At 42.5% G+C, this 27,255-nt stretch overlaps 1 protein-coding gene across 1 annotated transcript in view; it reads left to right on the top strand.

The window, feature by feature from the left end:
- EXOC6B (exocyst complex component 6B) overlaps nucleotides 1-27,255 on the top strand; it is a 442,705-nt gene that overhangs the window by 60,333 nt on the left and 355,117 nt on the right. Inside the window, exons 2-6 of the mRNA XM_054029651.1 lie at nucleotides 12,594-12,759; nucleotides 19,634-19,681; nucleotides 22,538-22,628; nucleotides 22,733-22,778; nucleotides 26,178-26,382. Of these exons, the coding sequence (XP_053885626.1) occupies nucleotides 12,594-12,759; nucleotides 19,634-19,681; nucleotides 22,538-22,628; nucleotides 22,733-22,778; nucleotides 26,178-26,382 (556 nt within the window). The remainder of the gene's footprint in view (nucleotides 1-12,593; nucleotides 12,760-19,633; nucleotides 19,682-22,537; nucleotides 22,629-22,732; nucleotides 22,779-26,177; nucleotides 26,383-27,255) is intronic.

Raw genomic sequence — 27,255 nt, 5'->3', positions numbered from 1 at the left:
AGCTTGGAAGCAAGCTGGATCCATTCCATCAATCTGTGCCTTGCAGGTATTACAAATTATTTATAGAGCTGGAATAATTTCATTGGCAGCTATGTTTCAAATGGTAGCTTTTTTTTTTTTTTTGTGCTTAAAGGAAAGCTGCACTGTTTTTTTTTACTTTTCGTTATTTCTCAATCGCTGATAACTATCTATGTTGGTGGTGTCTCTGTAAGTGAGAATTGCCACTGTACAGATTCTTCCAAGGAGTTGGTCCAGGACATGGGGAATGGGGCTGTTGCAACTTAGGGCAAGTTGTTATGGGAAGATGGAATAGAATTTACAATTTGAGTCACTTGATTTCCCGTGGGAGCTGCTTTATCTACATTGTCAGGTTACCAGAATGGCAGCTTCCTATTTAAAGTTTGATATTAATTTTTTTTTGGTATTCTAATGTGTTTTGTAAAGGTGTAGTGACTACAATATTAACACTTTAAAAGTTTGAAAATATGTTTTATTCAGTTATTAATATTCTGAACCAAGAGCATATTTTTGCATACTGTTTGCTCCAGTTTTTTCTATATGCAGCTGAAATTGGAAGCTTCGTTTGCATAGCATTTTTCAACAGTTTATAGGGCATCTGACTATGCTGAAGTGTAAGTGTTTATGCCCCAGCGTCAGTGACTGATCACTGCTTTGAGAATAGTTTTTCTTCGCCAATAATGATTGCTGCAAGACTTTCTATAGCAGGTTGTAAATCTTGAGATATGGTAAGTCGGATTTTAGAGTCTTCATCTCTATTGTCACCTTTAACAGTTGTCAAATGGGAATTGTACTCTATCTTATTGTATATAAAATAATCCCATTTTCCTTTCCAACTCTCTGCAGGCAAGAACAATGGTTTGTATAGAACACACTATATTTGTGCTTAGCTGCCGAAAAGTCAGCTGAAAGAGGAGCCCAGGTTACCCTCAACCTTATGAAAAGGGTTGAGCTAGTTATCGCCGATATTAGCAAGTAAATCATTTCTGTAGGCAAGGGAGGAAACAAAGATAGCTTGTTGGGTGGGAGCAAAAGGGGCAACTTCTCCAAGGATAGGAATCAGGGATGTCATTTTGAATCTTCTAATAGTGTGGTGTGAATAATGGAGTATTAGCCACAACTATAAATTCACTGTAATGCAACTATTTTGCACCGTGTTGCTACATATTGGATTGCATTTGTGCACCACTGCCAACGTTACCTGAACAGAATCCCAAATGCTACTATATCTAGTGAAGATTTTCCTTCAGGTGGTAGTGTCCGATTTTTGAGAACAGACCACGCATTCTGGTGGCCATACAGTTTGTTCGGCCCTTGAATTAGTGGCATCTTGGATACAATCTCTATTTCAAATACAGTTACACAGTTAATAAAGGAGAGTGAAATTAAGACATAAAAGACAAGTTGAGAAATAGGTGTTTATCTGAGACTTGAAAATGAGACGGAGATTCAGTGAGGTACAGGTACAGGAAGGCTGATCTCCTTCTAAAAATGCCTGCATTTCATAGATTCATTGAGTTTAAGGCCAGAAGAGACCATTAGATATCTGCCTGTATATCACAGAGTATGACATTTCATCCCGTCACCTCTGGATTGAGCCCAATAACTTTTTTGACTAACACGTATTTTCCAGAAAGACATTCAGTCTTGATCTGAAGACACCAAGATATGGAGAAGCCACCACTTCCCTTGGTAGTTTGTTTGAGTGGTTAATCACCGTCACTGTTAAAATTAGTACCTTATTCCTAATTTGTATTTATCTGGCTTCAGCTTCCAGCCTTTAATTCTTGATCTGCCTTTCTCCACTAGAAAAAAGCGCCCATTAATTCCTGGTATTTTCTCCCCCAAAAGGTACTTTATATTGTAAACAAGTCACCTCTTGATCTTCTTTTTGATAAGTTAAACAGATGTAGCTTTTTAGGTCTCTCATTGTAAGGAATTTTCTCAGTTCTCAAATAACTTTTGTGGGTCTTTTCTGCAGCCTCCAAAATTTTCAATCATTTTTAAAATGTGAATGCCAGAACTGGGAGCAAGGTTCCAGTATCGGTCTCACCAATGCAATATACAGAGGTAAAATCACCTCCCTACTCTTTCTGCGCTTGAGGAATGAGAGAGAGCTGAATTGTATTCCAATTAATTTATAGCTACTTTCATTTTAAACAATGCAGTTTTTATTTAGTAGTTTTATTAAAGGACAGAGCTCTATGCCCACCAAAATAGGAACATTGATATCTATAATTCAGCTTTTTCTCTCTGTGTTGTAGCACATACGCTATGCATCCAAGCCATTCTATGTTCCCCTTTGCTTTATCTTTAATAAAGAACTGAATGTGCTGGAACACCATGGTAGGCCAAGCAGAGGTGAGTTGAGGACATTGTGGTGTCTTTAATACCGTGTCCTCTGGCATTTACGCATGTGACTGACCCATATTTCAATACTTTTGCCAACAATAGTACATGAGGTATGAACACTGAGACTCTCCACAAAGGAAGTGTGACTGGGGCACATTGCTAAATCTCTTCCATTGTAAACCGGTGTTTTTGTTTACCGTTATTGTAAAGATGATTCATTTCGGTTTAATATTAACCAGCTTGGAGGGGCTGAATTTATCTCGCTTGGTTCTAGCTAGCATTCCTATCCTACACATGGTGCAAATCAACTGTCCTTCCAACTTGAAAGAGCTTGAGACAGTAGGGCCCACTGACGCATCGCTTTTGTTCTTGGGGAATTGTTTCCATTGTGTTCTCTAAAATGAGGGAAATTAAAAGCTTTGCTCAGGGCCAGTTCTCTTCATATTTGCCTCAGTTGGGGGGATTCTTGTTGGCTGAAGCTATGCTGGCTGCCTGGCTTTGGGTAGCTCCCTACATTTCCTGGCGCTTTGCAACGCCGCATGTTAACGGCTTTCAAGCTCTCCCTCTTAGCTGCAGATGATAAAAGGCCTGTTCCCTCATTGGAAGATTGTAACCAAACTGTTGAAACTTAATTTAAATTGGAGTCATTATTCTTGACTTCCTCTTCTTAAAGACTTGTTTGGACTTGCTGGCACAAAGCAGCTCCTGTGTTCCACCCCACATGTGGCCGAGGGATCTCTGCATTACATTCTTTCAATTGCTTTGCTCTTGTAAATAAGCAACTGAGTGGTGCATCAGAGCACTTAATAAATATTAACAGAGGGCCCAGTCCTACACCTCTGAAGCCATTGGGAGGGTTGATGTTGACTTTAGTGGAAAGAGAATTGGGCCCTAAGTAGCTCACATATTAGGCTGTTTGCTTTAAAAAATAAATAAATAAATAAAATCTGTGCAGATTTGCACTCCTAGGTCTTAGTCTCTTGGTGTGACACCTGTGGAACTCAACTAGTCTTTTTTTTGGCCCTTGAGGGCAGAGGTAGCAGGGGAGAATGCTATTCAGACCCTCTACTGGCTGTTATGCCTGTCAACACCACTGAGTATAAAAGTGCACCCTCGCCAAGGAGGTTGCTGGCTTTATCTCCCACAAGCTCCACGAGACCTTGGCAGCAGAGGTAGTTATAGCTAGCGGGAAGATGAGCTTCACCTGTGGTGCTGCATTCCAGAATCTTGAGCTATAGTGCTGGGATTCATTTGGAGGAAGAATTTAGTGGTCTCTGAAGCTCTTTGCATTGTGGATACCAGGCTTGCATAGCTAAAGGATGGAGCTATGAAAAGAGACCTCCATCCTGGTTGATTCCCTCCCCACAAAAAAAAATGGTAGGAGCTTAAAAAGCTAGTCCGCAAGAAGGCAGGACTAGCTCAGTACCAGATATGGATATCCTTTGACTCGGGTGAAATGGTGGTCAGGGCAGTTGACATGGGGGCATCCATACTTCAAGCTACTTGGCTGCAGGCATCCAGATTCTACCAGGAGGTTCACAGGAAAGTACAAGACCTGCTTCATGCCAGAGAGGATGTGTCTGAGGAGCAGGTGGTCTTCTTTGCAGCAAGCAAAGGAGATGAGAGGCTGCACTTCCGTTCCTGGGGCTGCGTCTTGCTCCCTGGGTTCCTCCTTCAAGAGAGGAAGAGGAAAAATTCCTGCTCTGGGTGTCTGCTTTCACATCAGTGACGGGCAGGAAAGGAGAAGAACAGTATCATGGATGCTGAGGCGTGCCCAATAGGCTCAGCTCCACTGGTGATCTCTGTGGTCTGCATCAAAGAGAGAGAGAGAGAGAGAGAGAGAGACCACATTTTCTTCCAAAACAAATGTAAATGAGACTTAGGACAGTTTCCCTGATTTGAAAATCTTTATTCTGGATTTTGTACGAGAATTGTCAGTAGCTCAGTAGAGAGGGGATGAAAAACTGGCCAGGAAAAACTGCTAGTTGACTATTCACAACAAAAAAAAGAGCCTCTGAGTTATTATACAGACTCTCAGGAATCTCCAATTCAAAATCCATGAAGCAGTTCAACCAGGCGGTTGAAGTCTTTTCCAGCATCTAGAAATACCAGAGTAAATATGCACTTAATTCATTTAGGTGCCCAAGTAGAACCCAGAGTCCCCTTATATGCTAAGTTTCTCTGCCTAACTTATATTCTGGTACTGACCCACTCCCTGCCTCAAACGAGTGTTGTGAGAAATCGCTTTGAGATAATCTGCTGCGGATCACTATTCGTTATATGTTTTATCATGGTGAGTGCAGGGGACCTCTCGAGGTCCCTCCTGTCCTGTGATTCTATGATTACACAGTGGCTAGAGTTTGTGCGGGTCCCCTTGTGAAAAATGAAATAAAAACAAAGATAGGAGGATTGGGGCCCGATTAAATACAAAATGGTGAGGAAATAAAACCATGACACAATGCCAGGAAATTTGATCCTCTGCCCTTAATTCATCTTTGTGTGAAGTAATTCCATAGGTCTTGCCATGGTGTGATACGTTTAGGAGTGGCATGTTAGTAAGCAGGGCTTTGGAGCGGAACCCGGAGCAGCTCCGGAGCAGTGGAGCTGCAGGTTTTTGCCTGGAGCTGGAGCGGAGCCGGAGCACAGCTCCAAAGCCCTGTTAGTAAGGAGAATCTGTACTTGTGGCACACGTGAGTGGCAACCGGTTTGAGGTGGCTCATGTCCATGATCTGTCAACAAAGAGGCTTCTGACTTCTTTTTTTATAAGACTAAGCTAAACCACTCGAACCAAGATAAGCATCTAAATGTAAACTTGCACGGAGTTTACTAAATTGGTTTTAAAACACTCCTCTAGTTAACCCAAGGACAGTTTGTCTGTAGACAAGGCCTTGGTAAATTCTTGACACAGTGAACTGACAGCAATGAGATTAATTGCAATATCCTGTTAAGTGTCTGCATGCTGATGACTACTTTGGCAGTGTGACTCTGAGAAGCTATAGTTGTTGCTGTACTAGCCTTCCTATTTACTTTAACAGTGAGGGAGCTAGCCTAGACAGGGACAGTGGACGCTAGTATTTTAGGCTCTGTGCTGTCTAACCCTGTTCGGAACAGGGAACCACAATAGGGTGGTTAAGGGCTAGTCTACACGAGATATTCTGGAATAACGTAGGGTGGGAATTTAAAGTGGAATCGCTGTTTCAGAACAACTTCATGTCTGGATACTTATTCCAGAATCTGCTTCCAAAATCCGTTAAGCTAAATTGGGAAAAAAGTACTTTTATTCTGGAATAAAAGATTTCACACCAAGTTATTTCAGAATAATTTGTGTAGCCAAGCTCTAATTTGCTGCCAGCACCCACTGGTAGAGCTTGACCCAGTGGTAGTAAAGGGAAGGAATTTTAGAAATTTTTTAGTATAGATAGGTCTGAATGGGTCAAGTAAATATTGAGATCCTGTCTTTTTATGGTAATTAGCAGGCCCATAGCACTTTTGTTAGAGTAGGGATATTAACTGTAGTTTCTTGGCCAAATCCCTCCTCGGATAATTGTTCAGACTCCTTAAATTTTTCCCTACAATTTCTTAATTTCCTGTCTTAAACTTATGTAGTAATTTTATTAAGCAGCTGCTGTATTCACTCCAGAAGTGGCCCCCCTTCTGTGCGAGGGAAGTGATCTATATGTATCCCTTTCCTACTTAATAGGGTGTTGAGACATAATTCATGGCTGTAAGGTGCTTTGAGATTCTCAAACAAAGAGTGCTACTGAAGTTTAGCATATTAATAAAGATCCATAACAAATTAATAAAATCATTGTTTTTCTGAATAAAAAACCAGGCATTCACACTACATACTGTTGTCTTCTTTACAATCTTCCCCTTGTCCCAAGGCTGCTATCACTAAGGTATGCCTTCGTGTTTGAGATGTTCCCGGTCGTGGTGTGATATTACGGTATTTACCTGTGCACTATGTATAACACCTAGACAAGTGGGGGAAGCTTGCTTGAATTTTTGCATTATCTTGCTTTGGTTGGCCTGTGTCCTGTTGTTTCTTAAATGATGCCCTTGGAACCTTAAAGGCCCTGTATCTACTTCCTATTTCCCTAAATTTCCTATTCCAGCAAAGCCATGCAGGAACCATCATCTATGACGGAGTTGGCAGTCACAGCATATCTTGCTGTATGTGATGAAGGCAAGCGCTGAGGAAATCCGTTTCATGAAAGGTGTTAATCAGTGCCATCTAATGGTTAGATTCAAAGCTCAGCATCCTAGCTACACAAGCAAACTGATTGTGGGGATTGGGGTTACAATGGGATCGTTTCTTGACCTCCTTATAATATGGTTAGGACTTGCTTGTAAGAGCAGGGTCAAACCATATTTTAACTGCTACTCAGCCATGTTAGAGCCCTGGAAAGAGCAGGATTTATTTTCAGGAACTGCTTTCTAGAGTAGAAATCTCATGACAACATAAATCACTTCCCCTAGTAGTTTGCTAATGTTTACAGTTGTTAAAGGGACTCTGTCAATGTAGGTTGAAAATACAGGTTTTGAGTTTATACAAATAAAGGAACCACTTTGACTGTTAATACAAAATTTGTCATGATTACAAAAATATTTTTAATTAAAAGTATGCAAGAGTGGTGTGGCTTTAATGTTTCCTGGCAGTGTTTGTAACCCAAATGTCAGAACACTCTGCTGGTTCAGGAAAATCTGAAAGTGGATTGACTGATCGATCATCACTGCAAAAACGTAGTGAAGTGCACAAATAAAAGTAGCATACAAGATGAAAAGGAAATTCCATACTTAAGATTTTCAATTGGAAAAAATGTCAAGTATTAGTAACACGAGTAAGAGAACTGTTTTTTTGTTTTGTTTTTGTTTTTTTACGTGTAATCTGCTGGTGTCCCTTTGCTACACAGACATTTTGCAAACCGTAAGAATATGAACAGAGGGACTCAATGATTTTGGTGTTTCACATTGTGTACTAAACAGATCTGAGCCTGTCAAACTTTGTTTGACCCCTTCCATGGGCATGTTGCATTAATCTTTTTTTTTAATATTATGCAGTAATTAATTTTTTTCATCTCATTTTTAACTTTTCAGAATAAACAAAATGCTAGTGCTTTTATGTAGCCGAATGAGAAGAAATGTTTCTGAGGCCTTAAAACCACTACAGAAGATTAAGAAGGAAAAAAATAAAAATAAAAATTGAAGTCCGGAACCAGACTCAAAATTTTTTTCCACATATTAATTGAAAACATAAAGCAAGACACTTCTGTTCATTGTCCCCAGAATGTCCTTGTACTGTTCCAGATTCTTTTTTTTTTTTTTTTCATTTTGTCCCCAGAGATTCCTTGGGAGATATTTCCTGCCTCCCTCCCCATTCCTCCTCCTCCTCCTGTAATTTGTTCAATTTATTTTTTTTCTGTTGGAGATCCAATCCTGCAGTCATAAAGCAGGCAAAATTCCCATTTGGAGTAAAGGTTGCAGGGTCAGGCTCTTAATCTGTCGTTAATTGAAACAGATTAGAGTGCTGGTAACCACGTTCGTTGGACCCATTCTTTTCAGGATGCAGAACAAACTATAGAAGTTCCTACTCAGGCTGAATACTGGCTTGGGAAGTGTTTCTTGTAGTGTTGCATTAGTATTCTGCTGTGCTTGCATAAGTCGTCTTTGAACTTCCATAGCATTTTCTATCTGGGGATCTCGAAGACCTTTGCAAATATTAACGAATGAACTCTCAAAGCCCCCCTGTAAAACTGGGAAGCATTATCCCTATTTTCACACAGCTTTTCTATGTCCTGTCCCTCAGTGACTAGCTCGGCCATGCGGGAAGCTTGTGGCGGAGCTTGGAACAGAACCCTCAACTCCTATTTTCCAGGCTTGTCTTGTGTGGTAGCCACAACCCCCATTCCATCCCCCCAGCCTGTGCCTAAATGCATTTTAACGAGTTACCAAGATGTATGGCAAGGAGTGGTCAAAACGAATCCCAAGGGCCGCATGCAGGCCGTAGCCATCCAGGTTTTCGAATGAGGATGTGGCTTAGAGACAACAAAGCGCAGTGGATCAGGATGGAACAGTGCAGTGTAGGCCTTTCGCAAAGATCCTCACCACCATGTTAAAGATAAAGGTGGCTTCATAGTGCTCCAATTCATGCCACTTGGATGGGGCCCTGATGATTGACAGTATGGGCCTCAGATGGGTGAAGTTTGGCTGCCTCACTGTATGGGATAAACTTTGTTAAAAACAAGACTGTCAAACTACTGTGTCTCTGGTAGTACATTTGCCTTTTATAACTTTCCTGAAAAGCTTTTTCCAGTTGACCTTTGCAAAACCAAAGCTTGTTTTAATGAACCTGGGCATTATGAAACACGACAATCCAAGGTCGTGTTGAGTCTTGAATTTTTTTGTTTTTAAGTTGCTTTTTTTATGTGCTCAGTAAACAAAAACTCCAATGGGCAGACATAAGAAGGAACACTTTTACAAAACTTCTATCGGAACATTTCCAAGGGCTTTACAAGGTTTCAGCCTGGATGCAAATGGGATAGAGTCCCAGAGAGGGTTAGAAGTGAGGGCAAGAGGAATAATCGGATAAAATGGATGTCGACTAGGTGATGGATGCCTACAGGCATAAGTAGGCAAGTAAGAGAGTAAGTCAGAGTATGTAGGAGTAATGCAAATAGTAGGGGGAGAAAAGTGATCAAACAGCAGAGTGTAGTGTGGCCAAAATACCTAAGAATTTGCACTGTTGTAGCCGTGTTGGTCCCAGGATATTAGAGAGGGTGAATGAGGTAATATCTTTTACTGGACCAACTTCTGTTGGTGAGAGAGACAAGATTTCAAGCTCTACAGAGCTCTTCTACAAGTCTCTCACCAACAGAAATTGGTCCAGTAAAAGATATTACCTCCCCCATCTTGTCTTTCAGCATTTTAAATGGCAAGATTGAGTTAATGGGAGCATTTAATTGAGAAGAACAGCTGAGGGTTGGAACTGGCATGCAGTCAGAATTGGCGGTCGCTAGGCAAATGTGCCAGCAGTGAGTTTAGAGGATATGAAGTTAAGACTTCGGCGTGTTTCTAAAAGGTATGCTCTAGTTATGGGCTTGATGCATTCATTACTGGGTGAGGTTCTGTAGCCTGCGTAAGCAAGAGGTCAGACTAGATGATCATAACAGTTGTTTGTTATTAAAACCTAGAAGCGGCTGCAGATACTCAAGATAATATGATGGCAATAGGTTAGGGACTCGTCAATTAAAACGGGGCAGATGTATTGTCAGAATGAAATAAAATGGCCCTCATTGGTTTAAAAGGCTGTCGCTGGAAAAAGAAGCTTTTTCCTTTATTCAAGAAGTCTTGATTTTTAAGATCCTAAATAAGATTTGAGCCCCGATCCTGCAGTGAGCCCATATGGGTCTCTTCACCCATATGGAGTCCTGTTGAAGTCAGTGGGTCACCACACAGGCACGGTAGTCTGCCTACAATGAGTTCATTTGTAGGGCCAGGACTTTGGTCTACAAACGTGTGTGGTGTCAGTCTGGTGGGAATTTCGAGATGCTATGGAGAAAGAAGCTGCAAGGTTTGGCTGTGGCCTGCGTGTTTGGGTCTTGGAGATCCAAGTGTTGTTGAAGAAGATGCCTATCTTATGGGCCGTTGTGACAGAGAGCATGGTGGTGGTGTAGACAGTGATCGATAAAGGGGAGAGTTTGGAAGGGAAGACAAGGGATTTGGCTTTAGCTGTGTTAAGTTTAAACTGATGATTGATATCTAGGACTCCTAGGATTTGTTGCTTCCTGTCACTGACTCATTCTTTGGCCTTGAATAAGTCACTGGACGTCTGTATCTGTTTTGCCATCTGTAAAATTAGGGAGATGTGAGGCTTGCTTAATGTTCATATATCATATTGAGACTCTTGGATAATAGGTGTTGTATAAATGCAAAACAGTATTTTTCCCTTGGTGGAACTGCATTATGTCAGCTTGGAACTTTTTCAATTAGTGTTTCCATTTTCTTTTAAATTTATAGTGCCATCCACCAAGGAGTTACATAGCTGAATAATACATATGCTATTATATTTGTATTTTTGGATTGTAGCTAAGATGCAGGTAATTAGAAAGGATGTGCAGTGTTGATTTAGGATATACATAAGGAGCATTGCAAATAAATAGACCATCACTAGATGGCAGTCTCTCTCTAAGTTCTAAATAGTCATTTCTTGGCAAAACTCTCTACCTGATTACCGTGCAATAAAAACTACCATAATCAATACTGTAACAACATCCTAGCTTTCGTGAATGTCAGGTCACTGTCTCTTCAGATGCTTATTCCAAAGGCAGAAACTGGATAGCACTGAAGAAGGCTGTGTTGTGAACTTCAAAGAATTGCATGCCTTTTTACTCTGCTTTTTGTCAATGACCATGAAATGTGCGTAGAATTGGACTTATTTAAAAGCTTTCTTTTGCAATCAATGCAGAATAAGTAAAGACCCTAAATATGTAGGGTTTCCGCCCTATTACGACTCTTCTGAGAATGGGGGATTGAAAGTGCATAACTCAAGTTGTAAGAATACATCATAAGGACAGAGTCCTGTGGCACCTTTAAGACTAACAGATGTATTGGAGCATAAGCTTTCGTGGGTGAATACCCACTTCGTCAGACGCATGTCATAAGGATAATTATTCAACATTTTCCCCCTCAGCGCTTAGTCCCATTTTGATTTTTACTGTAGACACAGAAGGATGCTATCTTGGGTTCAGAAAGTGAAATGTTCAAGTGATTTAGGAGCACAAACGCCACCAAAAGCCAGACCTGTTCCTAAATCACTTAAGTGCTTTTCTCCCCCAGCATTACTTAAAATGTTCACTAGGAGCCACCTAGTTGACTGCCTCCTCTAAAGGGTTACTTGATACATCTGTTGAGTTGGGTTTTTTTTGTATTTCTGTAGTTTATCTTTTCATCCCCAACCTTTCAAATCACTGGACAGCAGTAGTGAATTAAGATAATCGGTCTCTGAAATTACATAACATCACTTTTAAACACACTTGCTGTAAACTTCGAGGTTTGCAGGAGTATCAGCGAGTCAGTCAAGAAGGCTAAATTCAGAATTAGATGTCTTAAAATTGTCAGTGTCTTTGGGATATCCTGTGGATTGTAAGCCTGTATTTAATTTTCTAGCATGAATGGAAAAGTTTTAATGTGCTTATGATCAGAAAAAAAGTACCTTTCATACTTTACATCACTCTTATCTTTCTGGAATAACATCTGCTTATTTTGTTGCCAAGACCAAGTTTGTTAGGCTTACAGAAGCAATGTATCTGCCGATGGATGAGTTGTATGTAATCTAGTCTGCCTCACAGAATTGTTGGTGATGATGCTGTTACAGTGTTTTCTGTCTCTGATGTATGGAGCAAAAAGAACATTGTTTGATTTTGTTTATTTTTAGGTGTCAGTCTGAGCTTTCCATGCAGGGAGTAATCAAATCTTATATGGGAGTCCTCTGTTTGGGAATATGGGAACCCAAGAAGTCCTGTTGAATGACTTCCGTGTGTGTGAATTTAGTGCATATGGATGTTATTGGATTGACCCCATTCGAGATTACCTATTTGTCCCCAGCATGGAAGATGAATGCAAGCTTCCCCCAGGCCTTCCTGCCTTTGTTCATTACCTCTGACAATGAAGGACCACTTGGGAGGTGAGGTGGGGAGTTCAGTCCCATGTCCCACTTATTCCAGCAGCTCTGCTGACCGTGGTAACAAGGGGGCAATTTGTGTCAGCAGAGACTGTGCTTTTCTCATGTGACTTGTCCTCTGGGAGCTGATCTGAAGCCCACAGAGTCACTTCATAAAGGCCACCAATCATCCGTCCAATCGCAGCCCCTTTTGGTCTCTCCTGGCTTAGCTGGATTTGAACTGCTGACCTAAATAGAGGTGGAAGGTTCTGTGTCCAGTTACCAGTGCTCTTAATAGACACACTGTGGTCTGTGAGAGAAACAGGAATGAAAGCAAATGTTTGTTGAATGGAAAAGAGGAAAACATGAGTGTGAGACAAGAATATTCTCAAACACGAGTTAAAACCAGAAGTAAAGTGCCACTTTACATGCCCCCCACCCACCCCACCCCACTTGGTCCATAGGCTATTGGTTATGGTTTAACGACGAGCATTTTGTGAATTTATTCTAAGTAATTATATAAACAGGTGACGCAATTCTAACCTCTGTGGAAACTCTTTCTTAGGTCTGTCTATGATGGCGAAGAGCATGGTCGTTTCATGGAAAAGCTGGAAGCCCGAATTCGAAACCATGACCGAGAGATTGAGAAAATGTGCAACTTCCATTACCAGGGCTTTGTCGATTCTATCACGGAGCTCCTGAAAGTTAGGGGAGAAGCCCAGAAGCTTAAGGTAAGAGAGAAATTTAGCAAAGACATATCTCTGTTATCAAAGGGTAATATTGTGGCACAGTGAAATATTTTCATTACTGACTTAGGGCTTGTCTTCACTGTACTGTTAGCTTGAGGTGTAGCTTGAGTTTTGCTCCTAACATGACTCCCGTCCCGTCCCCCACAGAAATCTAGCTTGAGTTAAGGGGTGATTTAAGCTTGAGCTAGCTGGTCCATCGGGAGGGATGGGTTGAAGCCCCAAGCTGGTAATGCAGTTGGGGATGCAGTAGCTCATGTTACAACTGATCAGCTGCGAATTCATTCACTCTGTGTAGTTCGAGTGTTTTGCAGTGTGGTCGCTCTGGGTACGTCTACATTGCAGTTGGAAGTGTGATTGCAGCACATGTATCGAGCTAGCTTTGATACTAGTAGTGGTGAGTCTACGACAGCATGGACTTCAGTGCAGTCTAGCCCCTTGAGTATATAACCTGGGTCGCATGGGTTATATGCATACACTGTGTGCTGCTGTGGCTTCATTGCTGTTGATACCCTAGCTGGCTAGATTAAAGGTAGCTCGGTTATGCCTTCATGTTTTGCAGTCACTCCCTGCCCCCTCAGTACAGCTTAGCCATACCCTGTAACTCTGCTCTCATTTGAGCTAGGCTGTGAGTTGAAGTTTGACAATGATCCTAAATTATTTTGGCTAGTGGAAACCTGGAGGATTGTGAGAAACGTCAGAAGGACCAAGGCCTTGTCTAAACTTGAAAAGCTTTGCTGGTCATTTACACCACTATAGCTATACTAGCAAACTCTTCTAGTATAGACGCACCTTAGACCAGCAAAAGACTGCACTTTTGCCAGTATAGCTTATACCAGTTCCCTCAGTGAAATGAACTTTAAGTGCAGATCAGCAGTGGCAAGCAAACTAGGGATGAGCTCTGAGGGGAAAGAGAGAACCCAGATGATGATGGAGTCTGTTCTAGGTATAGGGGGCAGGTGGAGTAACAGGTGACCTCGGAACTTCCTCTCAGACACTGTAACCTAAAATGTGGAGAATGAACAATTTTGTGAGTTCTAAAAATGTAACATCAGAACAAACCCTCCCTCGTCTGAGTTTCCGGAATTGGGGAAGCTGCCTCATTTTCTTGTGGTATTTTCTTGAGGGTGGTGTAGGGCATGACTGATGTCCTGGAGGTGTGTATTCTCGAGGCCTAGTTTCGTTACAGGTTTCAACAGCAAGGAGTCACCGATAGTTTGACAGAAACCATCCAAGAACAGTGAATTGCTGGCTCTTTAGTGACAATGACACCCTCCACCCCCCAAAGACACCTTGATTGTCTCCGGAGTGTAACACTGCTAGCCTTTCTCGCTTGGAAGGATGGGGCAGCCTGACGTGGGACCTTTGGGTGGTTGTATGGAAGTCTAAGTGCAGAAGATGTGTCAGGGGAGAATACTAAAAATTTCCCAGAAAAATTCTTTGGAGAGTAAAAAAGTTTCATCTTCTAATATGCTGAGGTTTTAAAAGTAACTGTACGTTTCTTTATCGCAGTGCATGTGTAAGGCATATCCTAGCAGGACTTCAGGTTTTACTCATACAGGCCCACCGTCCTGCAGTTATGCATGCAGGGAAACTCCTGCTCTCGCCCGGAGGCCCATTGACAGGCAACGCCGATTGCAGGATTAAGGCCAAAGAACATATGAAAGAAACAGCCTACTCTTATACCATTGTTTCTAGCCAAGAATACGACATTCTTTGAAAAGACTTGTTGTGGTTTCTCAATCTACAAATCACTTCTTTATTGGTGGCACACTGTGAAGTCCATTCATGTGCCCTTAGGGATCCCTCGATTTCCATAGCTATCTGATTTATAAAATGGCCCAAGAGAAGAATATGCAGAAATCTGTTTGTGAAAAGTAGTGGAATCCTTCTCATGAGGGTTTCCCTGGAGACCCATCCATGGATCCAGTGGAGAGTGTTCATTGTGTTCCAACTATTCATTCAGTACAGTATTTGTTTTTGGTTTTTTCCTCGATAGTTTTAGTCTTACATAGTTCCATAGCATATGCATTAAATCTACATCTTCAGTATTTCACCTACAGCATTTATCATTTATATATGCTTTTTTTAAAGTTTCTGGAGTCTTGTGTAATCTTATATTTACAGAATTGCCTTTCAGGCACTCTAAATAGCAGGACTCAACCCCATCCCCCCCCCGCAGGCCACTGAAGTGCAAACACCGCTGGGGTGAAACATGGCACAACACTAACTGTTTACAATACAAAGTGAAGAAGACTGCTCTGTCCATTTTAGGTGTCAGAATTCAAGTTGAAATTTGCATCAGAACATCAGGGTTAAGTTCTCTAACTTTTTCAGGCAATACTGTGTGCTTATTAAGGCTGACACATAGTCAGGAACTCTTAGTATTATCTTATTATTTTTACGACTCATCCAGAAGATATCTCCCAACAATGCAGCTCTCCACTGGGACACTGGTTCGTTATGGTCTCCCTACCTTAGCTGTATAGGCTCTGCTGTACTATCAGGAGTAGCAAGTTACATTTTGCCAGAAAAGTAACCCAGATGTAACTAAATAGTCACAGGAACAGATCTTCAAAAAGGCGTCACTCTTACCTGGACAAATTTCTAATCATGGCAACATTTAAACTTCTGCTTACTCTTTGATTATAACTGTGCAGCCTTAAGGTTGCACGAATTCACTTTTTTACATTTAATCTCTCCTAGTTTTACTTTTTTAAAATAACCTTTTGCTTATTTGGCTTGTAAAATATTGTACCATGAATGTCCTCGGTACCATGTACTGCACTCTCTTCTCCTTCATATTCCTGCTCATAACTCCTTTCAGTTATCCTCTCATTGCTCTTCTCCTGCCCTCCATCTGATTGTTCCTATGTTATAATTAATTTAAACAAATGCCTGGTACCACATGTTCCATATAGAGAAGAATGAACTAAGTAAGCCCCTCTCATGATCCTTCACTACCATATCCTCATCCTTCCCATGTCCCCACCTGCTGTTTGTTACCCCTTGCTGTGCTTGTCTGTCTTAGATTATAAAATCTCCAAATCTCTTTGTCTGAAAAGCTGTGTGTGTGTCTATGGAACTCCTATGTAAATAATCATCTGTTTTTCTGTGTGTGTCTGTAACTCTAAAAAACAGAATGTACAAGGGCGGAACGGATTCCTGTTCGTTTTTGCTTTAGCTGGGATTGAGATGTAATTTTAATAGGAGACTTGTATAGACTTGGCATCTTTTTTGGGGCAGGTTTAAATTAGCCTACGTGAATTCTTTTTCCTAGTAAGATTTTTCAGAATATAAGAAAATAAAATAATCTTCAGAGGAGATACCATGCTTCTACTTGAAATATCTCAGTATATCATAAAGGAAATGAGCAGTTTTTGTGTAGGGCAGTTAGCCAGGAGAACTGAACCTCCTGCAGGAGGTGGGGGGAGCGCTGCTATGTGACCACTCCGGTGAAGTTGTAAAAAGTTAAGTCATGAGGTGAATCCTTCTTGTCTGCAATGCGATAAGTTTATAGCAACAAGCACAAGCAGTTAAAAAAGTCTGGCCGTCGTGGGGGTTGGACAGTTCAGGCAACTGGTATTGGGGCGGCTGTTTAAAACCTTTCACTGCTAGGTCACCAGTTTAAATCTGACCCAAGTTGAAAGTGGCCAAAAATCATTGCCACCTGTTGGCCAATCAGCAGCCACTGTGGAATGAGTTGCGTCTTGGTCCTCTTTATATCACAGATCCTCCACACAACATCATAATTGTCTTGTCTACATTTTTGTGAGAGATGTAAAGGATTGAATGGCTTATGGAGACTGAATGATCCTTCCACCTCTAGAATTGGAGTATTCCAGGTTAGGTTTGAGGTACATTGTGGGGCAGTTTAGGGGAAGTTTTCACTGCAATACATGTTGTAGTGGATAAGCAGAGGACCTCATTTCTAGGGTGTCAGTCTGACATGTTTCACTAATACTAATTCATTCAGAAATCTTAGGGCTGGTCCACACTGGGGCGGGGGATCGATCTAGGAAACGCAACTTCAGCTACGAGAATAGCGTAGCTGAAGTCGACATTTCCTAGCTCGAACTAAGTTTACTTACTGCGGGTCCATGTGGTGCAGGCAAGCTCCTCCGTCGACAGCGGTTCCTCCTCTCGGCGAGCAGGAGTTCCGCAGTCGAAGGGGGAGCGCCTCTGGGATCGATTTATCGCATCCAGATGAGACGCGATAAATCGATCCCAGAAGATCGATCTCTACCCGCCGAATCGGGCGGGTAGTGTGGACCTACCCTTAGTTGCTGCTCTTTCCTCAGCATGGCCGCAGCAGCAGATCCTTGCTATGGCCGCCATAGCAATTGGTCAAGACATCAGAGTTTGTAGTGAGTAATGGTTTCATATAAGGGGATCATGACAGGGTGAAGAGTTGAGTATAAGCCAGGGGTGGGCAAACTACGGCCTAGGGGGCCGCATCCGGCCCACCAGACGTTTTAATCTGCCCCTTGAGCTCCAGCTAGGGAGCGGGGTCGGGGGCTTTCCCCACTCCGCGTGGCTCCCAGAGGCAGCGGCATGTCCCCCTTCTGGCTCCTACACGTAGGGGCAGCCAAGGGGCTTGGCACGCTGCCCCCACCCCAAGCACTGCCCCCACAGCTCCCATTGGCCAGGAACCGTGGCCAATGGGAGCTGCAAGGGCGGTACCTGTGGACAGGGCAGTGTGCAGAGCCGCCTGGCTGCGCCCCCGGGTAGGAGCTGGAGGGGGGACATGCCGCTGCTTCTGAGAGCTGCTTGAGGTAAGCGTCACCCAGAGCCTGCACCCCGACCACCACCTGCACTCCAACACTCTGCCCCAGCCCTGATCCCCCTCCCGCCCTCAGTCCCAGCCCAAAGCACCCTCCTGCACCCCCAACCCCTCATCCCCAGCCCCACCCCAGAGCCCACACCCCCAGCCGGAGCCCTTACCCCCCTGCATCCCAACCCTTTGCCCCAGCCCGGATCCCCCTCCCACACCCTGAACTCCTAATTTCTGGCCGCACCCCACACCCCAGTTTCGTGAGCATTCATGGCCCGCCATACACTTTCCATAACCAGATGTGGCCCTCAGGCCAGAAAGTTTGTCCATTCCTGGTATAAGTTCAACTACTCTTCTGCTGGAAACAGGTGATGAGGGTGGGCTGCTTGCTACAAGGGGGGAGGGATAGCTTAGTGGTTTGAGCATTGGCCTGCTAAACCCAGGGTTTTGAGCTCAATCCTTGAGGTGGCCACTTAAGGATCTGGGGCAAAAATCAGTACTTGGTCCTGCTAGTGAAGTCAGGGGGTTGGACTCGATGACCTTTCGGGGTCCCTTCCAGTTCTATGAGCTAGGTATATCTCCATAATCCATTGTGTTGTTTTGTTCTCTGTGGTAGCTCAGGGTGCTGTGATCCTGGCTCTCGCTGCTTTTGTAGAAATTCATGTAATTTTTTTAAGTTATGGATTAGTTTTTAAAATTCAGTGATGAAAGAGCTGAGCAAGAAGTTGAAATCCAATGGAAGCTTGCAGACAGCAGTAGATCAGTGCAATTCTGTGTAAACTCATATGTGTACTCTACCAAAATCCTTTTTGGTCAATTTTTCCTCCCTAGCCAAAGAATGTGTAACAGGGTGGCTCGCCCCTTAAGGGCTGAAGAACTTGGGCTAGCCAACCCTGATGACAGAATTATCCAGTTCACCTGGGGTGAATTGGATAATTCCCTATAAAGGACAGCAAGTGGCTGCAATGAAGGGGGAAGCTCAGGAAGCTGTTATAGTGTCTGCAGAGAGAAAGAGAGAGGCTCTCCATGGCAGAGGGGCCTGGGAGAAAATCTGACCAAGCCGGGGAAGGATGGCAAAGGCTCCAGGCAGTAAGTTCTGGGAGGAGGAAGAGAAACCTTTTTTTTTGTGTGGACTTATGAATGGACTTGGTTTTGGGGTTTGATTTTTATTTGCGGTTTATTTTATATTAATGAACTCAGTCCCCAATGAGGGGTAATTTTTGACCCCAAAAAAGCCTGAAATGAAATTTATTTGAACAGTCCAAGACGGGAAACTGAGGCAGGCTGCCTGTAGTTTGACCCTGTACTAACCAGGCATGCATGTGAGGCAGCCGGCCCTGTTACAATATGTAAACCCCTTCGTTTGGGACAGGAACTATCTTAATTTTTGTGTGTTATACAGGAACAATCCTAGTGCCCTTTATAGCTATAAACTTTATATAACTTGATAACTCTAACTGTTGATCCAGAGAATTTAGACTTTGCAGGACTGAACATCACTGTTTCAAGAACAGGTACCACGTCGACGTGGATTCATCCACTTCTCCCCTTCCCCGTCAACTACTTTGAACGGTTCATATAAACTGCCGTATGAAACAGCATGTGAGCTAATCGATATTCAGTTTATAAGAAGCCATTCACTTGATGACAAAAAATGCACTTGACTCAGGGACCAGATCATGCCTCCTTTACTCCTATAGAATAGAATTCAAGTAGTGAGTTACAACTTTACATGAATAACAATGGCAGAATATTGTGCTATGGGGCACAGCTTTTCAAAGGTGGCATCTCGCCGTGTTACCCCTTGCTGTCTTCCACTGGTGTCTAGTAACTGGCAAGAAACTCTTGTATGGCCACCTTCATATCATCTGTGCTGCTCTTAGAATCTTTCCTTATGTCAGAAAATCCACTGAATGCCACAGAAAGCCAAATTAACCACATCTATTTTAGGGGGCGCAGAAGGAAATTGTAAGAAATTGCAGGGAAGCTGGTGAAATCCATAGTAAAGGCTCTTGTGCAAATATCTCTTGATTACATGTAAATTTTAAAATTAATGTGTTTTTTTTTTTTCTTTTCCTCCCACAGCATCAAGTGACAGACACGAATAGAAAACTGCAGAGTGAAGGGAAGGAAGTAAGCCCTGTATTTTTAAAAGCCTCCCTTATATGATCTATTAGCTTTGAATATTTTAATGTATTATAATACTGTTAGAATGCACAGACTTCTTGTTTCAGAAGTCCACAGCTGTGTGGGAAATACTGTTGATCACTTGTGTGACCATAGTGTTAAATCTGTATAATACTTGTGATACCTGTACCTAATTGTCATTAGATGTAATGGGGATGCGTATGAAGCGACCATCCCTTTCCATAATTTGTGGGTTAAAACTGAATGGACGGGGAAACCTGGAAAGCATGAAGTCTTTGAAATGATAATGGACATACAGTGGGCTCAATCCTTCACCCCTTACTAGTGCCAATAAACACTGAAGGATCAGGCTCCCAGTTTGCAGAGCAGTACAGCAGCAGTAAGTCAACGTGTTCTTCAGCTGCATATGTGGAGGCATCGAACCAGGGAGCAAGTGAAGCTCTATATGGTTTTCGGTGTGGTTTCCCCTTTAACTGCATTCAGTCTTCTACATCTTAAAACTAAAGGGATATTGACAAATTGAAGGGAAATTTTTGGATAGCAACACAGTTGATTAGTGAGCTAGAGGCATTGATATATGAAGAAAGATCAGTGCCAATTGTGTGCATATATATAATATAGGAGAAGTGTCCAGAAACGTCTATTCCTGCAACTCATCTTCTCCTCCTCCTGGAGGGACTCTCACCACTTACTCCTTATTCCCATAAAAATCTTCTGCTCTTCTCGCCTCTTCCATCTTCCTAGTTCACAAAGAAATTCACTTTATTGTCAGTACGTTCAAAGTAAGTACTTTGGTTTATGGGCTTCAGAGGTGGAAAAGACCTATTCCATCTTCCTGCCAATGTTGGACAGTTCCCTGTGGTAAATGTCAGTGTTTTGAAAAACGGTGACCCCAACAGTGTGCTGCTGGCGAGTGCACTGTTCCTACATCCCTAGGACTGGCTCTGGAAGAGATTGAGATGGCCGTCACGAAGTTATTAGTTGGCTAAGAGGACATCAGTGTACATGAGTCTGAATGGGGTAAACACCAAGGAATGGGGGAGATTATTTAGGCTGATCCAGGGAGGCATAGCTATCAGAATAAAGGGCTATGATTAAGAAGAGGAAAAGTCAGACTTGATAGGAAAGAAAGAGGCTCTGCCTATGGGAGGAAGACCATGACCAACAGCCCTGCTCTTCAGGCACAATGGAACTCACTACAATAAGGATATGTCTTCGCTACCCACCGTATTGGCGGGTAGCAATCGATTTATCCAGGATTGATATATCGCGTTTCGTTAAGACGCGATATATCGATCCCCGAAGGCGCTCACCGTCGACTCCGGAACTCCACCAGAGCAAGCGGCGGTAGCGCAGTCGACGGGGGAGCCGCGGTCTTCAATCCCGCGCTGTGTGGACCCCAGGTAATTTGATCCAAGATACTTCGACTTCAGCTACGCTATTCGCGTAGCTGAAGTTGCGTATCTTGGATCGATTCCCCTCCCCAGTGTAGACCAGCCCTAAGGGTAAAGCTTTTATGCGAGAGACGGAGCTTCTCTTGGGTGTCAGCCCAAGACTTTGAAATAAACTCCCTCAGGAGCTGAGTGCAAGGTGCATTTCTTTGCCCTCATCTATTCTAACATAAATGTATAACTGTGTGTGTGTGTGTGCTCGCACGCGCGTTTTAAAAAAAAAATAGAAGCAAAACACTCCCCTGCACACACTTCTTCCCTTGGGCACGTTAGTTCTGTTTTTTCATGTACGACTAAAAGGTGCTAAGATAGACAATGTATGAATGCAGTATAAGAACCGACGTAGAATGGAAAAGAAAAAGACCTATTGGAGTGAGGACTAGTCTCCCAAGGGAAGTGTTGGAAGCCGTGATACTTCGGCCATTTAAAATTTGACAACCACTAGCAAAGTGTGTGGAGAGATAATCTGTCTCTGGCTGAGGGGGATGGAACTGATGCTTCTCACGGAGATTAGAGCTGGCAAACCTTAGGGGAAAAACAAACTCAAACCACTTCCATAAAACAAACAAATCAAGCAACCAGCCAAAGTGGGAAACCAGAAATCCCCAAGAACCCCAAAAAGAAAACAACCAAAACCCCAAACAAATCCCAAATCAAAACCAGAACATCCCTCCCCACTCCTTCCCCCATCTCCCCTTTCAAACTCCCACTCAAACGCCCTTGTTTGTTTACACCTGTGTTCGTTGGCTCCTGTGCTGCTGCACCTCTGCCTCTGGCTGACTGTTTGGCTGCTTTTATAGGCCCCCTCATCAGGGAAGCCCCACCCCCTTATCAGGGCTCTGCTTCTCTCACAGCACACTGCCCCCTACCAGCCTCTACAAACTGAACAAGGAAAAAAAACTTGCACAAAACAGAAAAAACACACCATACCCACAAAAAACCTCACTTACTGCCCCTACGAACCAGGGGCTTGCCTCTTCCCTGCTCCGCTAATAGAAGTCCCCCTCAAACTCCCCTGTTTACAGCTCTGTTTACTGGCTCCTGTGCATCCATCAAGTCTTGCTTTCCTCATGCAAGGAGGGGGACCCTACTGTTTTGCATATGTGGAGTGGAATACAGTTCATAGATTGTTTCCAGAAGGGATCACAATGAGCTAGTCTAACTTACTGCACTACACAGACCTAGAGCTTTGCTCAGTAACTTCCTGAGGGTTCAAAATTCTTCCCTACTCCATGAGTGAATAATGAGTTCCTTAACTCTCTTAGCAGGCATTGTTGTAGACCTACTGTTGGGAACTTGGTGAGAGATGAGTACATCATGGAGACATATACATACAAGCTGTTTGTTTACCACTGTTGGCATAATTTAATTTTCTTTTCTTCTCTTTAAGTTGGTAGTAGCAATGGAAGAGCTGAAACAATGTCGACTACAACAGAGAAATATTTCTGCTACCGTCGATAAACTAACACTGTGTCTTCCTGGTGAGGAATCTGAAATTGATCATTGCTACTGGTACAGTTTCATCTAGATTTAATTTCATATATTTTGTCTTAATGTATGTATGTTTTTTTTCTTTTCTCCCCAGTTCTGGAGATGTACAGCAAACTGAGAGAGCAAATGACATCTAAAAGGTAAATTTTACAGATTGATGCATGTTGAAGAATCACAAAGCACCCATCTGGAGGCCTAAATTAAACTCAACAAAGGAAGATATTCTCAGGAGTTGAGAGATCTATACTGCAGTTTGCTCAGCTTCGAAACTATCTAATTTCTCATTAGTAGCTCTCAAACCACTCTTCCGCTCACCCTCTCTTCAGTCTAATCCAAATGCAGGTGCAGATTAGAATAGTCGTTGTAACAATGAATAATCTTTCCTCATATACCAGGTTTTTCTAGTGAATAGGTTCATACTTACACTTACATTTTTATTTATATATTTCAATTTGACTGACACACCCACACCCCCCCCCATCCTAGGCTCACCAGTCAGTTACATAAAAAATCATTGAACTAGCACTTACTCCAAACTAGAAATAGCTAACCAGACATGAAACACCTTTACCCAACAAATACTATCAGCCCCTGTGCTTCTGCATCTCCAAAGCCTTGGGTAAATTGATACGCTTGCTCCTGAAAGTCAGACTAGAGGGGGGAAGTTAGAGCGTTATTTAGCTGTTCAAGAAGGGGTTTCCCCCATTAGTATGTCTGAGCATGGGGTAAGGTAGCCTACTAGTCTGTCTATTTTTGACTATGTGTATAGCATCGGTGAGGGGCTTATCTCTTGACCGATGAGATGTTCATTAAAATGTTAATTGTAGCTGGGATTCGTAGCGATTGGTGGTGTGTTTGTGGGGGGAGCTGGATCTGATCACAGTGGCGTGAACTGAAAGGAATTCGTATGCCATATGATTCCCTCATTCTAGATAGTGTTTCCATGAACTGATTCTGGGAACCACTTCAATTTTTCTTTTGATTGATTCATTTTGACTTGTATAGAAATTATTATTGAGGGCCATATTTAAGTAAAATCTGAACACTTAGTTTTGTCTGGATTTGATGGCTCCATTTACTAAAGCAGCAAAACAAATTAAACCCTTTTTGCATCTGTCTCCTCTTGATAGCCCATAGGGGATGGGTTGGTAGTCTGAGCTTCAGGTTTGAATACCCTGTCTCAGTTGGTTCACTGTGCGTGATGTGCTGGAGAGGATTGACTGTACAACCCAGAGTACAGGAGAGATTGAGACCCAACACTTCCTTCTCCAAAATCCAAGGAAGTGAGAGAGATTTCCTCAGATGATCAGGACTCATTAGTCTCATAAAGTGATGAGGAAAAACTGTGCCTAGCCTGGGAGAAAAAGAGAGATGGCGGAGATATTGCTCGATATACGAACCTGTCACTGCATTAGGATTGAACACTGCTGACAAATTAACTCTTGACAAACCCCCAAAACAGTGTGCGGATCTAACGGGATTTTTCCAACCACTGGCTGACAGCTGAGGGATGTCCTATTTGGTAACACTTGCATAGCTTTTTATGCCAATAAAGCCCCCCTAAATTGTACGTGGCCACTTAGACAAGACAGTAAGGTATGAGATCCTTTCTGCTCTGGGTTTGTACATGAAAGATTACCAGGGCAATATTCATAAGAGTAGGCCCCAGATATTCTTGGCCAAAAATGCCTTCTTGCCCATCTGTGTACCCGGCTGCCATCCTTTCACCCCAAAAGCATTTGCGTTTCATTGGTGAAATGATCCCTCTGTGCGCGTAGCTTGTTAAGCACTTTGGGATCATTTGGGGTGAAAGATAACCTAATGTAAGATGTTAGATTCAAAAATATCAGATTTCTGTAGTGGGTTGAGGCGCCGCTGTTCTTGTCCGAGAGAGCAGAACGCAGTTGGACGCCTTGCTTGTGCTAAGAACTCACCAGGCACTGTGGGGCTAAAGCTGCATTACTTCATTAATAAAAATCACTGGCCTCTGCACTTACTCCCTGCTCCAGATATTTTAGACTTTGTTTTCGGCAGGCAGTCGTAGACCTCATCAGTGAACACACACTGTTCCTGCAGGCCACATTTTAGCATCTTCTACTTCAATAAACAATATCCTAAAATATAACAAAACCCCAATATGTGTTTATTCCTCCAGTTTAAGCTCTGGCTTTCTGTCCACTCTTAAGTTTCTCTCTCCAGAGGGGATTACATTTTATTGCAAATAGCTTTTTGTACCCCGCTGTAATATAAATAGTGCCCCATGTTACAAGATTAAACTATGTGACTTCTGCTGCTCTTAATGGTCCTTTCAATTTTTAGTTAAAATAATTTCCCCTGACTTGACTGTATGTTTACGTAACAATTGTTTTGAAAAGAGATTTGAGTGTTATTTTTTAAAGTGATATGGTAGTGCATATCTTATGCCTACACACGTATTTTGCTTGAGTTGGGTTTTTTTACTCACATTCTCCTGGCCAAATTTAATCTCTGCTGTGTTCCTACTTAAATTTTCACCTCCACAGCTTTTCCCTTTGGATGTGGTATTCTATATTACGTCTCCAAAACTGTGTCCTGTTATGGTTGCCTTATTTCACTCTAGAGACATGTTTGTGCTGATCAAAATAAATTTTCAGAGATATCGCTAACAGCTCCATAGTTAAGGTTTACGTGCTGGGACTGGATGGATCAGTCAATAAATTGCTGTGGTCTGTTCATTCCCTCTGAAGCATCTGGCGTCAGTCGCTGTTGGAGGCAGGATACTGGGCTAGATGGGCCAATGTTCTGATGGTTTTCCCTTCATCAGATCTATTTTATGTTCACAATTAGCTAGCGTAGCTTAGTCCTTTTGGATGGAAGGTGAGTGCTACGTAAATGTGAGTTTACGCTCAAATATGAAGTACAAAGGAATAGAAGTAACAGCATCAGAGCAAAATTCTTTGGGCCAACGATGGCCATTGTATCCTGAGCGGCACCTAGACTGGATTCTCACCGGAGCCTCTGGGCACCATAGTGAAATAATAAATGAAGAAGCTGGATACGAATAACCGTTTGCATTCCTACGGTGCCTTTTAGCCAAGGATTTCAAAGTGCGTTTCAAACACTGTGTCTTCCGGCACCCCTGTGAGGTAGGGAAGGGATATATAGGAATTACTTGATCCGCCACGTAAATGCAGCCGCTTCTAGGGTGGGAAGCTTTTAACAGTGCTCGGCAATATTGAAAGAATTAGACAGGTAGCCAGATCCAATTCTCAATATGCACAAGACAGACATCTCTTTAGTAAAGCAGAGCCATTTTTACACAATCACTTCTCAGAGTATGTCCACACTTTAACCTTGCTAAACCTCAGTTTATCTATCTGCAAATGTGAGAATAATTCCCCCTATATTGTATATGAGCATTGAGGTGCGTGTACTTCTGTACAGTGGTTTGAGATCCGGGGGTATATAGAAGTGCTAATTTATTGCCATCATCCTCTGATGTCAAGTGGAACAGCAGAATAGTCTTGTATACTTCTGAATCTGATTTACACTCTTCCCAGACATTACCCTGCGTTGAAGACATTAGAGCACCTTGAGCATACGTACCTGCCACAGGTGAGCCACTACCGCTTCTGCAAGATCATGGTGGATAATATCCCTAAACTGCGTGAAGAGATAAAAGACGTTTCCATGTCAGACCTCAAAGACTTCCTGGAGAGTATTCGTAAGCACTCTGACAAGATTGGAGAGACGGCAATGAAACAGGTAGGGTCTTGTGTTGCATTCTACTGATAAGCTTAGCATGCCTGTTCAGTTTTAACTGTCCTTTTCTATGCTAGGGTATCTAACGATTGTAGTTCAATGTTTCAAAAACTGCTTTAACTGTTAAGTGTTGCTATATGAAACGGAATGATCCTTTATTCTACAGCTGCTAGGAGAGTCTGTTTTCTGTTTCTGATGCAGCTGCAAAGCGCTGACATGTTTTTCTGTACTTTGCCCATGACTTCTAGTAGCCCAAAGTCTAGGAGGCCGAGGTGTGTTGTATAATCCAGATCTCCCATTTAGCAGCATAACCTGGCATTTGTGCATAGTGAAAAATTACAGAGCTGAAAGAACCAGTGTCAATTTCCCATGGTCAGTGTAAAACATTAGCATGCAATATGCTTTCGTTTCTGCATCCTGAGCTCCTTCCAAATAGTAGCTACATTTTTACACTATATATTTTACAAATACCTTGCCATTGCATTGACTTTGAAAGCGATCCCTGGTTAATTGTACATAAATGTGCATTAAAAAACCCCCAAAACTATTTACAGCAAGGAAATACGACTTTTCTTACTATTCTTTAAAACTTCTCAATGATTTTTTCTTTATCTTCTAAATGCCATTCTTTCTACAATCTTTTCCATTAATTGGTTTCCTTCATGTTGTGTCTGCTGTTGTTATCCTTGTTCAGAAACCCTCCTGCAACATAATATAGAATAGGCTTTCTACTCTGAGCTCCATTACTTTGGGAATAATGGAGAGCAAACTTTTTCCATTCTACCTAGTACTTAAGTTAAGTCAAGTTAGCATCTCTGAATCTGCAAAGAAAATGGCTCTGATCATCTCATTCTGTCAGAGACTCAGGCATAGTAA

Source organism: Malaclemys terrapin, chromosome 5 (genome assembly GCF_027887155.1).
Source record: "Malaclemys terrapin pileata isolate rMalTer1 chromosome 5, rMalTer1.hap1, whole genome shotgun sequence".
Taxonomy (NCBI): Eukaryota; Metazoa; Chordata; order Testudines; family Emydidae; genus Malaclemys; species Malaclemys terrapin.
This window is presented reverse-complemented; position numbering and strand designations above follow the sequence as displayed.